At 39.8% G+C, this 15,640-nt stretch overlaps 1 protein-coding gene across 2 annotated transcripts in view; it reads right to left on the bottom strand.

The window, feature by feature from the left end:
- Window positions 1-6,967: 6,967 nt before the first annotated feature.
- The window catches only part of XPO1 (exportin 1), a 34,584-nt gene continuing 25,911 nt past the window's right edge, over window positions 6,968-15,640 (bottom strand). For both annotated transcript variants that reach the window (XM_075596166.1, XM_075596165.1), the window contains exons 13-25: window positions 15,195-15,333; window positions 14,627-14,808; window positions 13,444-13,600; window positions 13,176-13,339; window positions 12,068-12,202; window positions 11,569-11,752; window positions 11,368-11,474; window positions 10,774-10,968; window positions 10,356-10,524; window positions 10,055-10,189; window positions 9,533-9,692; window positions 9,105-9,201; window positions 6,968-8,011 (exon numbers count right to left, since the gene is read on the bottom strand). In XM_075596166.1, coding sequence (XP_075452281.1) covers window positions 7,865-8,011; window positions 9,105-9,201; window positions 9,533-9,692; window positions 10,055-10,189; window positions 10,356-10,524; window positions 10,774-10,968; window positions 11,368-11,474; window positions 11,569-11,752; window positions 12,068-12,202; window positions 13,176-13,339; window positions 13,444-13,600; window positions 14,627-14,808; window positions 15,195-15,333 — 1,971 coding nt within the window. In that variant the 3' untranslated portion in view covers window positions 6,968-7,864. The remainder of the gene's footprint in view (window positions 8,012-9,104; window positions 9,202-9,532; window positions 9,693-10,054; window positions 10,190-10,355; window positions 10,525-10,773; window positions 10,969-11,367; window positions 11,475-11,568; window positions 11,753-12,067; window positions 12,203-13,175; window positions 13,340-13,443; window positions 13,601-14,626; window positions 14,809-15,194; window positions 15,334-15,640) is intronic.

Here is a 15,640-nt window from a genome sequence, read left to right as displayed (position 1 = left end):
CACAAGACTTCTGGAACAATGTCCTTTGGACAGACGAGACCAAAGTGGAGATGTTTGGCCATAATGCACAGCGCCACGTTTGGCGAAAACCAAACACAGCATATCAGCACAAACAACTCATACCAACTGTCAAGCATGGTAGTGGAGGGGTGATGATTTGGGCTTGTTTTGCAGCCACAGGACCTGGGAACCTTGCAGTCATTGAGTCGACCATGAACTCCTCTGTATATCAAAGAGTTCTAGAGTCAAATGTCAGGCCATCTGTCCGACAGTTAAAGCTTGGCCGAAATTGGGTCATGCAAGAGGACAATGATCCCAAGCACACCAGCAAATCTACAACAGAATGGCTGAAAAAGAAAAGAATCAAGGTGTTGCAATGGCCCAGTCAAAGTCCAGACCTCAACCCAATTGAAATGCTGTGGCTGGACCTTAAGGGAGCTGTGCATAAACAAATGCCCACAACCCTCAATGAACTGAAGCAATGTTGTAAAGAAGAGTGCGCCAAAATTCCTCCACAACGATGTGAGAGACTGATAGTCATACAGAAAACAATTACTTCAAGTTATTGCTGCTAAAGGTGGTTATACAAGCTATTGAATCATAAGGTGTACTTGGTTTTTCACACATGGCTTCTCCATTTTGGCTTTATTTTTGTTAAATAACTCATGATACGGTGTAATATGTCATGTGTTGTTGTTCATCTGAGGTTGTATTTACCTAATTTTAAGACCTGCTAAGGAACAGATGATTGTTATGTCCTGATATGTAAAACCATGGAATTCAAAGAGGGTGTACTTTCTTTTTCACAACACTGTACATACATTCTGAATTGCGCTCCCCTACTTCCCACAATGTTTTACGAACACTGCGGACCGTTCCTCAAAGGGTTTTTTGAGCAGCATTTATATACACTTTTGTTAGCACCTTTTTGCACAATTGTCACTTGTATATTATATGTGTGTTTATCACTATTTTCACTGAATTTAGATATTATCATATTTATTTATAAAAATGTTTTACCAGGAAGTAATACATTGAGAGTTACCTCTCGTTTTCAAATATGTCCTGGGCACAGAGTTATTATAAATACATGGTTACCATAAAAGAACAGGGTTATACAGTCAATTCAGACATTTCATGGACAGAGTTGGAAAATTGGGTACAGGGGATAAAGGGCTTGTGATTTTCAGATTTAAATAGAGCAGCTTTAACATCACCAAACGGCTCACACCCTTTGGCATGCCAAAGGCTGTCCGCCTTTGGGGCAACGCAGATGTACACTGGGGTGGTTGAGATTGAATCTGTTGCAGCTGTGAACAAAAAGTTATTTGTGTCCTCTTGGTTCATTAACATTTCAGTGGGTGGGGTTGACGTTGCACAAAGTACAAGCACATGTTAACCCTTAGCACGCTGGTCCTAGGCAGAGGGGAGCAGTTCTTGGGGAGTCCCATCAGGCTGTCTGCCTTTGGGGAAACACAGATGTACACTGGGGTGGTTGAGATTGAATTGCAGTTTGTCATCACCTTCTAAAAGCACCTTTTTTCTTTATCATTGCTGCTTTAAAGCAGAAAACCACTAGAAGACTTTGCATTTAAAGCGGAAATCCAAGCGTGCAATTTTTTTTTTTAACATAAGTGTAACCCCGTGTCTGCTATTAGCACAGGACATGGCCCCTTTAAGAATTACATTCCACTGGACCATGCGACTGTGCTTAGCCAGTGGAATGACAGTTGGAAAGGGAGCCGAGGGAGTGCAGGCCCATCCTGCACAGAGATTCCATGCAGGATCCCTAAGATAGAAGGAATGAGCGAGCACGAGTGTTGCCCCACTGAACCAGTGCATGCAGCAGGGCCCAGCAGAAACCAGGATCTGACAGTGCAGAAGGAAGCAGGCAGGCAGAGGCTTCTACACAAAGAGATTAGGGAGCCTAGCTGTGCAGGAATTACACCAGGTTGGTGAGCTAACCCAAAGGATATAAACTGCATATATTGCCATCACAATTTGATCTTTGTGAAACACCAGGCCTGCAACACACACACACACACACACACACACACACACACACACACACACACACACACACACACACACACACACACACACACACACACACACTTCAAACGATTGTGCTAGCACACCAGGATCTACAGGCCAGTACCCCATGATTGGGAGGCCAGACAGAGATAAGTTATTATTTGTTTGCGCTGCGTTCGCAATGTTGGTATTGTTTAAGTATATATGTGTATGGAGTGATTCTGAGATTGAGTCACCGTACTGATTCATATGAGATATGTAACACCACAAATTATAGCCGAGTATATAAAGCTTATTATAAATAATTACCACTGTGTTATGTCTAATCATTACAGTCTCACACAACATGTACCACACAATATAAGAATTAAAGAGTAACCCATAGGACTCAGGCTCCCACCTCAGTGATAGGACATATAATCTGAGGTAAAATAAAGAGGGGTTACATAAGATTGAAGCAGGGGGTCTCCAGGACTAAACCATATTAATTTCAGTTTTGAGGACTCCTTGGCTCCAGAGATATTTACTGTGGAAGGTGCCACCGGTGCTGTCCCCTCAAAGGGAAACAAAATGGAGGTTTAAATCTCCCACCTGACAGGAACCAATAGGAAGCTGCAACGTCATCCATCGCAGCACCTTCTTCCTTAAGTACCTAGGGAACTGAAAGTAATGTGAACCTATATACTGTACGCTTCCACCATGTCCACAGCACTAGTTGCATTAGAGGTGCATCCTGCCATAGTAATGGAGCATCTCATTGTGGTGGGCCACAACTTCTGCTGTTATTTCCAACACCACCACGCCACTTGGCTTGATGCCTGATATGAAAAAAGCAGTGTAAATGATGACCACCATCGAGTTCTGTTTTTGTGGGGAAAGTACCGCCACTGATGTGGCCCTCTGTGAACCTATTACTTCATTGCCCTCCTTTCTCTGCTTTTCCTCCTTTTCCATCTCGGCCTGGACGCAATCAGTTAGCTTCTCCTGGCAATTTTCCAGTCTCCTCACCATGGGGCAAAAAGTATTTCATTGTGTCTTTGAAGGGAAGGTCTAAAAGTGTAGCCTGAAGGTATTCATCCCTCAGTATGATACGGACAACACATAGGTTATCAGGCATTCCAGCAATATAGCTACCATTGCCACCATTTCATCATCACCATTATGCTGCATATCCTTTAAGGTTTTTCAAGGAGAAATCGGAGGGATGATCTGGCTTTATCACTGCTCACAAGAGCAGTGGCTTCCTCAAAGGGTCTCAGCAGCATACACAGCCTTCCCATCAGATGCCACGGTCTAGGCTGCAGAAATGCCCCATCCAGCTGCCTGGTATGCTCCATTATAGAATCATTGATCTTCACCTTTGACTGCTCATGGAGATGCTCAAGTAAATATAATAGGTGTCAGCGCACCTCCATTTTTAGCAGGTTATAAGGCAGGTTGTTTTGCTCCTGCAGCCTAGACAGGGCATTACAGACTGTGTAGGATCTGCTAAAGTGAGTACATATTTTTCTGTAAATTGACAAAATAGTCTGCACTTTCCTACACTGAGCTAGGAAACGAGTGGCTATAAAATGGATTACTTATTTTGTATCATCATGTTGCCTTGTTTTAGTGCTGCAACCAAGTTGGAACAATTCTTCCCCGCAACAATCCCAACCTCAAATGCTCTTAGTTAAACACCGCTCTATCACTTTATGTAATTTTTCTAAGACATCAAAAGCTGTATGAGCCTTTTCTCCAAAATTTTGCATACAGAAAGTAGCATGCCTACAGAACGCCATGCTCCTGCAGACACCGATTGTTTCAGACCATTTTGCTGTTTAAACAGCATTATTATTACATGGAGTAAAACACGCCCAAATGGCGAGCAAGTCAGGTAGTCAATGCATTTATGACTACGAGATGTACTCTATTGGTCTGACTGTGCAAGAGCTTCAACCACTGATGCAACAACCTCGCTGTAGTTTGGGAAGTGCCTTGTTAGAGAAATATGATCTGCTTGGGATGGACTAACGTTTCTCTCCACATTACTTAATACAGCTGAACCCCGTTATAACGCGGCCCTCGGGCCACCCGATCACATTATCAGGGTCACACCAATTTAAAAAAAAAAAAAAAAAAGGCTGCCACACGCCCAATTTGAAGCAGGCGCCAGCAGCACCACCAAAAAGTAGGTGGGGGAAGGGGGGGGGAGAAATGTGTAATTTCTATAATAAATGACCCCATACAATACTCACTGAAAACAAATTGAATAGCAACTCCTTAAACTCACTCTCACTGGATGCAACACCTCGCTTCTTGTGCACCGATTGCACATACTGTAAGTCCTCTGGTGTGGAAGTCACTGGATCTCACAGTGCTGCGCAGTGTGTAACAGCTCCCGCAATGAGAGCGAGTCACTGCCTCCAGTAAAATGCTGGTATAGCCCCGCGCTGCTGGTTCCCAGTCTCCCTGCATTGTGCACATGGGCTGAGCTCTCCTAATAGCAGCAAGGCCTCGATATCAACAACACAAACAGCCCTGACACTCACTCTCTCCCGAGGACGCCAGTAGAGCGGGTTACAGTGAGAAGCCACCTCCCAAAGGTCACTTACATAGCACGCCGGCTCCTCCGCTCCATCCGCAGGGTGGCTGGAGGTGAGTCACGGCCCACGAGCCCCGCACGCTCTCATCCCCTTTCGCTTCCAGAGTTTGGAAGCCTTGGTGACGTCATCCTCATCATATCCAAGACAATGCTCTATCCCACCAAGCGGCTGCAGCAGGCGGAGAGCGTGTGTGCATAAAGTTTGCCCCCCCCCCCCCCCCCATTTTTATTTTATATATTCGGATTCGGTTTCCACGCTCATACCGCGTTATAAGCAGATCGCGCTATAACAGGGTTGAGCTGTATATCTAAACCCTGAGATTGTACAAATTTAAAAAGGCAACAAATCTATAGCAAGCATTCTTGCTAACTTGCCATGTGTCAGGGCACTCCAGGTGCAGGTGGGACCTCAGTGGCCGGAACAGTAGGGGGCAAGCAACTCATTGGGGTCGGAGACAGGCCGAAATGTAGCATAGTCGGGGTCACAGGCAGAGGTCGGCAGCGAGAAGACAGGAACAGTACTGGGGCAAGGGGGTAGAACTGGGACAAAGGAGCAGGGCAAGGAACAGACTGGGGCAAACCTAATTGCAGGCAAGGACCTTTATTAGCAAGGACAAGTACAGGATCAGGAATCAGGCTGTGGCAGAGAACCATAGTGTACCATACGCCTTTATTTTTTTAGGGAAAGATGCACGGATTCACATTATGGTCTGTATGCATTTGTGTTCCTCCAATTAAGAATCGTGTTTTGCTGTGTTAATCACCACCAAAAATTGTTATTGCCAACTGTGCAATATACTGCAGGTTCCAGACTATTCTAGGTTATTTCCGTTTTCTCTTTTATTGCACGGAAGACTTGCCCTCTACTAAACACTTTGGCTGATCCTGAAACTAAAGTAACCTTAATTAAGTAATAATCCCTGAAGAACAGGGTATTACTGGCCAATAATGCCCTGGCTGGAAGAGTTGAAGGCCCGAGGCACAGCCGAGGGTCTTTAACCCAGCCAGGGCATTATTGGCCAGTAATATCCTGTTCTTCAGGGATTATTACTATTATAGGCTAAATGTAGGCATTTTTCATCAAATAGACACTTTTGTATCGATATATAAATCTGAACTACACTGATGCACCTGTGTAGGAAAAAGAGGTAAAGTAGCAAATGAGAGGGGAAGAGGTGAGGGGGATATATGGGGGGGTGGGAGGGGAGAGAGAGAAATGAGATAGGTGAGGGGGGAGAGAGAGGTGAGGTGGAGAAGTGGAGGGGGAGATGGGGAAGACAGTGATCAACTACAACTAAATAAAATCCAAATACAAATTACCTTAGCACAAGCTATAGAAGTGGTGAGAAATATTACTTTATTGCAAGTAACAAAGTTACCAGTTAGGACCCGCCAGCTTCTGAGAGTAGTGCAGCTGTGAGAGGGAGAGACTGCATATGCTGCCGTGCAAGGAGGGGAGCGGAGGTAGAGCGTAGACCGGGAGAGGTACTTGCAGTTAACAGTTCTAAAATTGGCAGATTTTTTTTATTTCAAATTCTCAGCGCTCCTCCCTTGCATCTCTGAAATGCGAGTTGGCAAGTTGCCAAAAATTCCAATCAGAGTAGGGATTTCAATAATGCCCGGAATTTTACTGCTTAAAAGCCTATATTTTGCAGTTAAACCTCCGATAATCAGTACAATTTGGAGATGCTCTCATATTGCTCATTGCGAAGGAAAAGTGGAACCTTTAAAACTCTTCATGCACAATAAGCGCTTACACTTCTGTAATTATGTCACCTCACTTGGTCGCAAATCAAGCTCACTTTTTGGATGGAGATTTTATATGTCAATATTTAGTTACCTATGCACCATTTGTAGCTTTTAGGATTAAGATTAAAAATGGTATACAAAAAAATAAATAAAAACAAACACTCATGTAGCCCAAAATGACCATCATGCACGGTTACCTGAACACCCCCTCCCCCCTACAACTATAATACAATGTACCCAATTAGCCCATGGTAAGTACAGTACAAGGAAATCGTAAGCTTACTTTCTAATTGGTTGGAGTTCTGTCCTGCTTTTGAAACTTCCCGGTATAATTACCCATGAATTATTTTTCTCCCTTATCAGAATGTTTAAACAAAAAATTAGTCAAACTTCAGAAAATAGATAATTTATCGGATTCATATTTACACAGACCTTTGCTGGGGGTGTTTATTTCAGTTTATCTAACAAGTTGAAGCTCTGGTTCCAACATTATTTCTGCACTGGCATTTCTATACTGATAAGACCTTACTGGAAACGGTGCATAAACAAGCTCCTTTAGGAATAAAGCCGACATTTCACAAACCACCAAAAAGGAAGAAATAAATGTAAACCAAGTTTATTTTGCTTTTTAAGTAGTAGTGTTCTTAAAGCACTACAGCATGGTAAACAATGTAAATTAGTACAAGTCATCTCAAAAGCCAGAGTTTTATGAGTTGTTAAAAAGATGCAGCCTATTCTAACAGGATAAATATTTTTTTTTAACCATTTCACTTCTCGTTAATGAAGGCTCACAAATGAGCAACACTCCTCATTGAGGAAAACAAAAAGCTGTTGTCGACAAAGCGACAGCACACACACAAAACAAAAAACTGTGTAAAAATAACTAACTGTACTGTGTTCCCATACTTTCTGAAGTCGCTTTACAATGGGATGATATGCACATGATCTTGCTGCAAAAGTTTCTATCCAACTTGCAGTATGTAATCTAGCCCACCTCAGCCCAAAATTTTATTGTTCAGAAAATGCAGCAGTGCCATACTTGTCTACGCAAGTCAATTTGTTGCGGTCATTGAAATTCCTCCTAGGCTGCATTTTAAACTAGAAAGAAAAATACTCACTTAATTAAAAATTGGTATTTTCTAACGGGGGGAAAATGCTTTTGCAATAGACTTTAACAAATGTAGGTTCTAAATAATTTTGCCTGTCCTCACCCCCAAAGCCACGAAATGGGCATGAAGTAATATTAAAAAAAAAAAAAAGCCTTAATTTGTAACTTCATGCAAACCTAAAGATGACCAAAGTTTTAAACAATGGAAGGATATTTCACAGAATTTCTTATACAAAAACGCATAATAAGAAAAAAGGGCCACCAGGTGACTTTAATTTACAAATTGGCATCATTTTGGTCAACAATAATCCAAGTGATGATGTTTTCCTGAACAAAGTTGATGTTCAGTGGGAGGAGGGAAAGTAATGGCATAATTTAGCTTCTAAAAACTAATCACACATTTCTTCAGGAATTTCATGTGGATTAAGTATGCCAGGAACAGACATTTGAAGTTTGTGTTTTTCCTCTTGGGCTTGTCGAAGGGCTGTGTCTCTTTCTTCCAGAAATAGGTCTGAAGTGTCTTCCCCAGCGTATTCCTAAAGAAATTATATACAAATGAGAATTTAATGTTTCTAGCCAAGATTATACTAGGTTAAAAAATAAATACCTTTAAAGTCTATATTTCTTGCCTCCCCAAGTTCAGTTCTCCAGCAACCAACAAAGCATATAACTAGGCAAGTTGTCTTAGTGATAATTAGAGCTAGCTAGAGAATAATTGCAAATCTGGCCTGTTAGATGCCAACTGAATCATAATTCCCTTTCCTCAGATAGGAGCCTCAGAAACTTGCCTTGAACAATATGTAGGCAATTGAATCTGTGCACAACTATACTAGCTTAGGTTGCACACTAATTGTATTCCTTATATTTTTGTGTTATCGTGGTTTTTGTAGTTAGTTTTTTTCCACATTGCAAGGTTACCAAACATATGCAAAATGCTTTGTGTGTGTTTCATAGTGGATTATTTTTACTTCGCTGCATCTCCAGTTCATGTTCGTTGGGATTGCACCACTGATGTTGCTCAAATGACCAATGAGCCACATTATACTAATATGAGCCAGGGTGGCTCTAGTTTAGGGCTGCTCAGTTTCAGTCTTCAGGCGCTGCAAACAGATCAGGTTTCAGGGCAACACATACTTAAGGCGACATACTGCAGCGTTGCACAAACTGGGGGGCGCGGCTCACTTACCTGGCTTCCGTGTCCACTCGTCTCCTGGGATCATGTGACGTGACATGACCCCACGGCCTCATTTGACGCATGTGCCATGGAAACGCGACGGCAAATGATGCTGTGGGTCATGTGACATGACACCGAGGTGTCATTTGACGCCGCAGGGGGGGCACGACACAGGGGGAGAGCAGGCGGGCGGGGGGCGCAGCAAGTTTGCGCACCCCTGTCTTACTAAACCAAATAGCCTAGCCTTAATTATCACTGTGTTAGAGAACTCTTTAAAGCCTGGTCTATTTGTAATCGGCAACCCTAGCTCGGGATCAATGTACTAGGAACCATCGCACAATGACTATCCCATGTACAGCTTGTGCTGGTCTTGCCTCTCCACTACATTAGTCACAGCCTGAATAGGAAATATTGAACAAACCATTTAAAATTAACAAGATCAAACAAAACCTTACCTTTATCTGTACCAGAAAATCCCTAAGGTGTTCCTTGAAAGCTGGAATATCCTGGTTTAAACTGAAGAGGCCAGTCACAAAAAGTTTAACTTGAGCACTATAAAGAAGAAAAAATAATACATGTAATCTTCTAGTATAACTACATACATCTGTCCCAAGACTTACATGTGTGAAGAACGGCTCATGTGCATTTACAGGCAGCTCAAAAAAATAATAATTTACACACTACAGCAACGATTGGGTACTGGAAGAAAAAAATGCTTGTAACAGGCACAACAAAAGCCCATATAAACTGGGCATAACAATTTTAAGGCTATACAGTAACAAAGCAAAATGGAAAGTCAAATAGACATCTGTCACTATATTATACTTTTATAGCTTCAACAAATATACACCCATTACTGCACTAATAAATTACATATACTTACTCTTGCAGGTGAGGGAATGCAGATTTTAGGAGATTGCCCACATATTCTTGAACAAATAGCTGGTTGCTAAGTGGACTTGCTGGATTCAAGGGTGTATTTATCTTTCCCTCTTCCACCAAGTTAAACATGTATGCCAGAATTGAAGCATGCATTGTTAAGCCTGTAGAATGAATTATTACGTAGAGATGAAAAATTACAATTCATTTGAACATGTTCAATACTGAAACAGCTTACAAACTTCAGAGCTGTGCACTACAGGTAAAACAACATGTTAATGGACAGTGTGTAACTTATAAATATACGATACCGCTACAATATTTGCCAGAACATTTATTTCAACTCAAACGTCCCTATTTCTTCAGACATTAAGAATACTAGCCCTATGCCAGAACCACAAACTAAATTAGTGTCTCTATTGAGAAAGTATGTCACAAAAGGAGAGAGTGTTGCTAAATACGGTTTTATAGGTATTCACTACTCGCAAAGCTGCATAAAACAACCGGTTGATAAAATGTAACATACCAGCAGTGTGAGAGGTATCCGTAACAACAGAAAAGATGTGTTGAAGTACGTCACAAAAATATGTTTGATAGAAACTCTGTGCTGCAGCTTCCTCTTGAGCAACATTCTGCAGTAACGTGTAAAGAATCTGAAGACCTGTAAAACAAAATATATAATTTTACACTGCAGCAAGTTACTCCTAATTTCTTACACGTTACAAGTAGTGTGTCATTTGTGACAACATAACATATACGCAAGCAGTTTATTTGCAATGCACAGCTGTACCTTAACATTACAACATCCTTAGAAATTGACTAGTTACCTGTGTCTGCAACATTTCGCATTGTGTGTTTGAAAGCCCAAATGATAGAATCCAAAACCAACTTAAACTGGGCAGGAGGGATGGCCAAAAATGCAGGAAAGCAGTGGGAATTTACAGCTTGTAGAAGCAAGAAAAAATTTGTCCGATGCTCTGGATACTCTTCAAAGTCCTGGTGAGAAAAATAAATAAAATAAATTAATCTAAATGTACCTTCCACTTCAGAAGGACACATGATTGTAAATGGTTTAGCATCAAGGAGTTGGTCAGAGGCTTTACGGTGGGTAGTGTACCCAATAAACATTTAGCAATAATAAAAAAAAATGTTAGAGGACATTTACAAACCATTTGGTATCATGGCTTGCATAACCTGGCAAATTTAACAATCTATAAAACAAAACAAATTCAAATATAAATATACCTTGTTTATCATGTTTAATGTGCATTCAAAGACCGCATCAAATATCTGAGGTATTTCAGCTGTAATATGCCCGCCTAATTTGTTTACAATAGTTGCCATTGTGCTAAGTACTTCAGGCTCTCTGGCAGCTGGAACATTTCTCTGGTAATCAATTAGAACAGCATCCAATAGAGGAGGAACAAAGTTTTCAGCAACCTGACAAATATACAGAAATAATTCAATTAATTCAAAGACACACTTACTTTTCTATTATTCATACTAAAGTAACTTTTAATTAGATAAATATGCAAAGACTTTATAATAATACATTTAAAACAAAGCCCAAGACCATTCCTCTGCCTTATATTTTGACAGAAACCACAACATATTTATACTTTAGAAAGATATCTAAACATGTGAAGAATAAAACTTCCTCCAGAACATTAAATACTAGAAATCTATACTACATTCAGGCGTGCCATTTTTGTGCGCGCAGGATTTACATATTTAACGGTTTGTGGTTATTCAAATTTGTTTTATTCTGGAATACATTACTATACATTTATTTGGGAGGAAAATATGTAATACCAACAAAAAAAATAAAACAAGCCTTACCATTTGAGGGTCATTGGATCTGCTCACCCAACCAGAAATTAGTTTTAATGTTTCCCTTTTAACTGTTCGCATACTTCTTATCAATGGTTGCTTTGTGACCATTTCCCCTGAAACAGTGAAAAGGTCTTTATAGTTTAGTTTGTATATCTGCAGGTATATATTTATTTGCTCATCAGTATGAACGTAGCAAAATATACTCACCGTTTGCCTGAATAGCTGCAGAAATATTTTCACTTAGGCACTTGTACACATTTAGCATATCCAAGTAAATTCTTCCCAGCTGAATAACAAAGGGGTGACCAACAGCTTTACACGCTCTTACATTTGTTTTCAAAATGCTGCCAAGTTGCTTGACTGTTTCAGGATCTTTCAATATATCAACATTCTAGGAGAAGAAAAAAAGTTGTATGAAGTTACAATAAAATATGAAATACTCCAAAATAGACGTGTGCTCTTCTGAGGTGGCATAATGATTATAAATTCATTAACATTAAAAGAGACACAGCAGAACGAAAAATATGCTTTTTTTGGGGGAGTGGAAAAGTGGGTTAACATCTGTTAAAACGTATGGCGATTGGGCTTGGAGGATCCAAATTTACATTGTCTTTAGTAGAGCCACTTAGCCATTGTATGTGTTACGTTTCTGTACAGAGTACTTCAGTCAACCGTAAAATTTTAATTAAAAACAAAAATCTCTTACCTTAGTTGCTTGTTGAATAATACTGTCCCATACTTGATTGGGAAGCAACATATACTTTTCTATCAAATGTTCCTGCACAGTTTGGTCTGTTTGTGCTCCAATCATGTACCCAACAGCTTCATAGAAAGTGTGTACCTAGAAATGTAGGCCAGTTTTAAATCCTTTACTTTATATACACAATATATATTTTTTTATAAACGCTCAATTTGAGCATGTCTGAGAAAAAGTTCTAATCTAGCTGACCAGTTTTTCATTCAGTCCGTAGGCAGAGATATAAAGACAAAAGCTAAAGCGTTGTAATTACATACATTTTTATGCGAAAGTAGACATTAGCTTAGGTCATTAATTATGTAGGGCCAATCATAAGCTCTGCTACAATTTGTACAACAAGGAGAATTTGAGACATCTAACCAAATTGCTGATTTACAATTGAAAAGCTCTGATATCAGTTACTAGGATTACTTCTATACCAAATTCAAGAAGCAATGAGCAAGTCACTAGTTTATGCAAGACATTTCTTTGTATGTATGTATGTATGTATGTATGTATGTATGTATGTATGTATGTATGTATGGCTAAACAGCCGTAATACTTGTTCTTTATATGATGTTGCATGTAATACAAACAACACAGAATGAGAAGTGCTTCAGACATAAAAGTAAAATTTAGGAAAAGGAGTCCCTGCCCCAAAGAACTTACAATCGAATAGATACAATTTGTAGGTAAATGGCATGCTTTATTCTTGAATCAATATTCTGAAATGTGCCCCTTGTAAGTAGATGGAAAATTGTAAATGTAACATGCTGGCACTGCAGGGCCTTATAAAATGTACTTTTTGGAAATGTATTTATACATGGAGATTTTTGAATTGTATTTGTTACAGTTGGCCGACAAGGCTTCAAACGTTAGAGTAATATGAGAGAGAGAGAATGAGAATATATTGTTTTATTCTGCGTGCCACTTTATAAAAATTGTTTGTATGTAAATGTCATGTTAATGGAGGGTATACAACTATTAATTCTTTTTATTTTAATTTCTACCAAGAGTGGGGGAAAAAAACAACAACTATGTGCTACACAAATATCTAGAGAAGTGTTCACAAATGTACCTGTTGTGGTTGAAGATCACAGATTATGGTATTTATATTGTTCAGGATCTCATCAATAAAAGGCATTACTTCGCCAACTTGTACTTGAACAAAATGCCTACGACACTTTTGTGCTATCTTGATGAAGGTATCACAGGCCATGTCCTGTACACCATCATGGGTTTCTGGGGAAAAAAAATATATATAAATATTACGATCATTAAACCCATAAATTAATTAAAAAAAAAACATTTTAAAAACACCCACTAAAAATAAGTGATCTTTTTACCATGCATGAACTCAAACAGCTTGTTTACTACAGTCTTCAGAAACTTCCAATGAGCTCTCAAAAATCTTGGATATTGACCCACAATGTACATAATATTTGATGCAATGATGGCTTTGTTGTCTTTGCCACGCTTTTGCTCACAGAGGCCGAGAAGATCCTGCAATAAAACAAGAGGCATCACCACGTTTTCTTGATGTATCAATACTTATTTTGAAGAAAACGGGTTGTAGTGAAATGTAACAACACAGCAATACACGTACATGAACTACACTTGTTTAACCATGAAACACTTGTTTGGTTCAATGAAACAAGCACAAAAACCACACTGTCTCATCCACTAGCTTCCACTTCTACCTACACACGCAGTCTTTAAATCTTTGAGGGCAGGAGGGGCCACAGCACCAGAGTGTAAAGGTCCCCCAGGCTCTCCCAATCGCTCAGTCACTGACAGAAAGGGAGTCATTCAATTCAGATTGCATTTCAGAACGCAATCTGTCACAATCTATGACTTGGCTAAATATGTCTCTGGGGTGCGAGACTCCATGACATTGTAGCTACATCCATAGGGCCACCCAAAGAGTTAAAAAAAAAAAAGCTCCCCAAGCGCCTCCCCCCCCCAAAAAAACCAGTTTATACAATGTGCCCCTGATGCACACAGTTTATAGTTTACCAACTACAGAGGGTATTTGTCCAGAATAACAAGTTGTCCACAGATGTAGCGTGGAATTCCCACAGCAAACTTTGACTGTCAGGGAACTAACACAGAAGATTTGGTTGGCTTCAAAGGGGACATTGAACATCATTCATTAATACAGCTTGGCTGTCACATCAAGAACCTGTTGTGAGCCAGCCACGTTATGATCCTTCTACCACCTCTTCTGGCCAGGCTTCTGTTGCTCACATCAGAAAGGCCTTGGAATACTTCCATTAGGAACCAAGAGAAAGAAAACTCTTAAAGGCTAAATGCCAAAGCAATCCAAAAAGGGATTACAAAATGCATAGTGAGAGTATTAAACACTTGGCCATGTTACTGGTCCAATACAATTATGCAAGTTCTCAAGCAATTATTTAACTCCTAGCTGCAACACATGATCAGGTCATGTACGAGGCATAGGCCAACATGTTGTCTAGGTACACGCAATAACTCCCACTGTTCAATTTTTGAAGATTGCCAGTCACTTACTTTTATAACTGTAACCAGAAACCTTTTTTCATCTTCCTCATGCATGGCTCCACTGATTGATCCTATAGCCCAACATAAAGTATTCAAATTTTTCCACGACCACTCTGTGCCATTAACTTGGTTGTGCAGTTTTTCAGTCATTATCCGTTCTGTATCCGCATAATCCAGGTGAGTAAGGTATACTAAACATAAAAGTTGAAAATTAATGAAAATTCAATTCAAATGTGCTTTGGTTTAATTGCAAATATAAATATATAAATAGTTCAATTTTTTTTGTACTTTACTCCATGGACATAGTATGAACCAGTAGATTTTCAAAAAGCAGGCACCACTGTCAATGGCAAATCCATTTGCCGACTCATGTAGATATGAATAAGTGAATGTTTAATTTTCATAGTTGCAATGTTGAAATATTAAAAACATACGTAAACGGGGGTATTGTTATCAAGGGAAAGGCAACAGCAGTGATCACAACTGACCAGCCCAAGCATTAGCATAACGATCTGATTTCACTCTAACGCATCATCTTTTCGCAGTGGGGGATACAAACAAAAACAAAAATATTTACCCAATGTTTCCCTCATATTCTTGTACAAGTTGATGGAATCTGTATCCTTCATGAATTCTCGAACCACTTCACCCTGATCATTCTCTACAACAAGAACTTCCTCTGGTTTAGCCATTCGGCTTACCATCAACAAACGAACCTGAAAAGATTAATAAGGTTGAGAAAAGTTGACTTCTATGTTTAACTCCTAGCGACTGTAGGCATTCAAATATAGTTCCCAATATGCAACATATTAAAAGGAGCTGTGAAGAGCTGGAAAGTTGGAGGCACTTTGCTAGGAAACTTTTGACCCACAACAGTACCATGTAATGCAAACAAGTTGCTCTTAACATCTTTCACCACAGCTTTCTGAAGTCACAATTTTCAGTGGTTAAACAGTGCGACTTTGCATGTCTAACAAATACAGAATAGCATAAGTATATATATCTACATATAGTGGCGAGTGG

Source organism: Ascaphus truei, chromosome 4 (assembly GCF_040206685.1).
Source record: "Ascaphus truei isolate aAscTru1 chromosome 4, aAscTru1.hap1, whole genome shotgun sequence".
NCBI classification, from domain to species: domain Eukaryota; kingdom Metazoa; phylum Chordata; class Amphibia; order Anura; family Ascaphidae; genus Ascaphus; species Ascaphus truei.
Note: the sequence above shows the minus strand (reverse complement) of the source record. Positions and strands in the feature narration are given on the sequence as shown.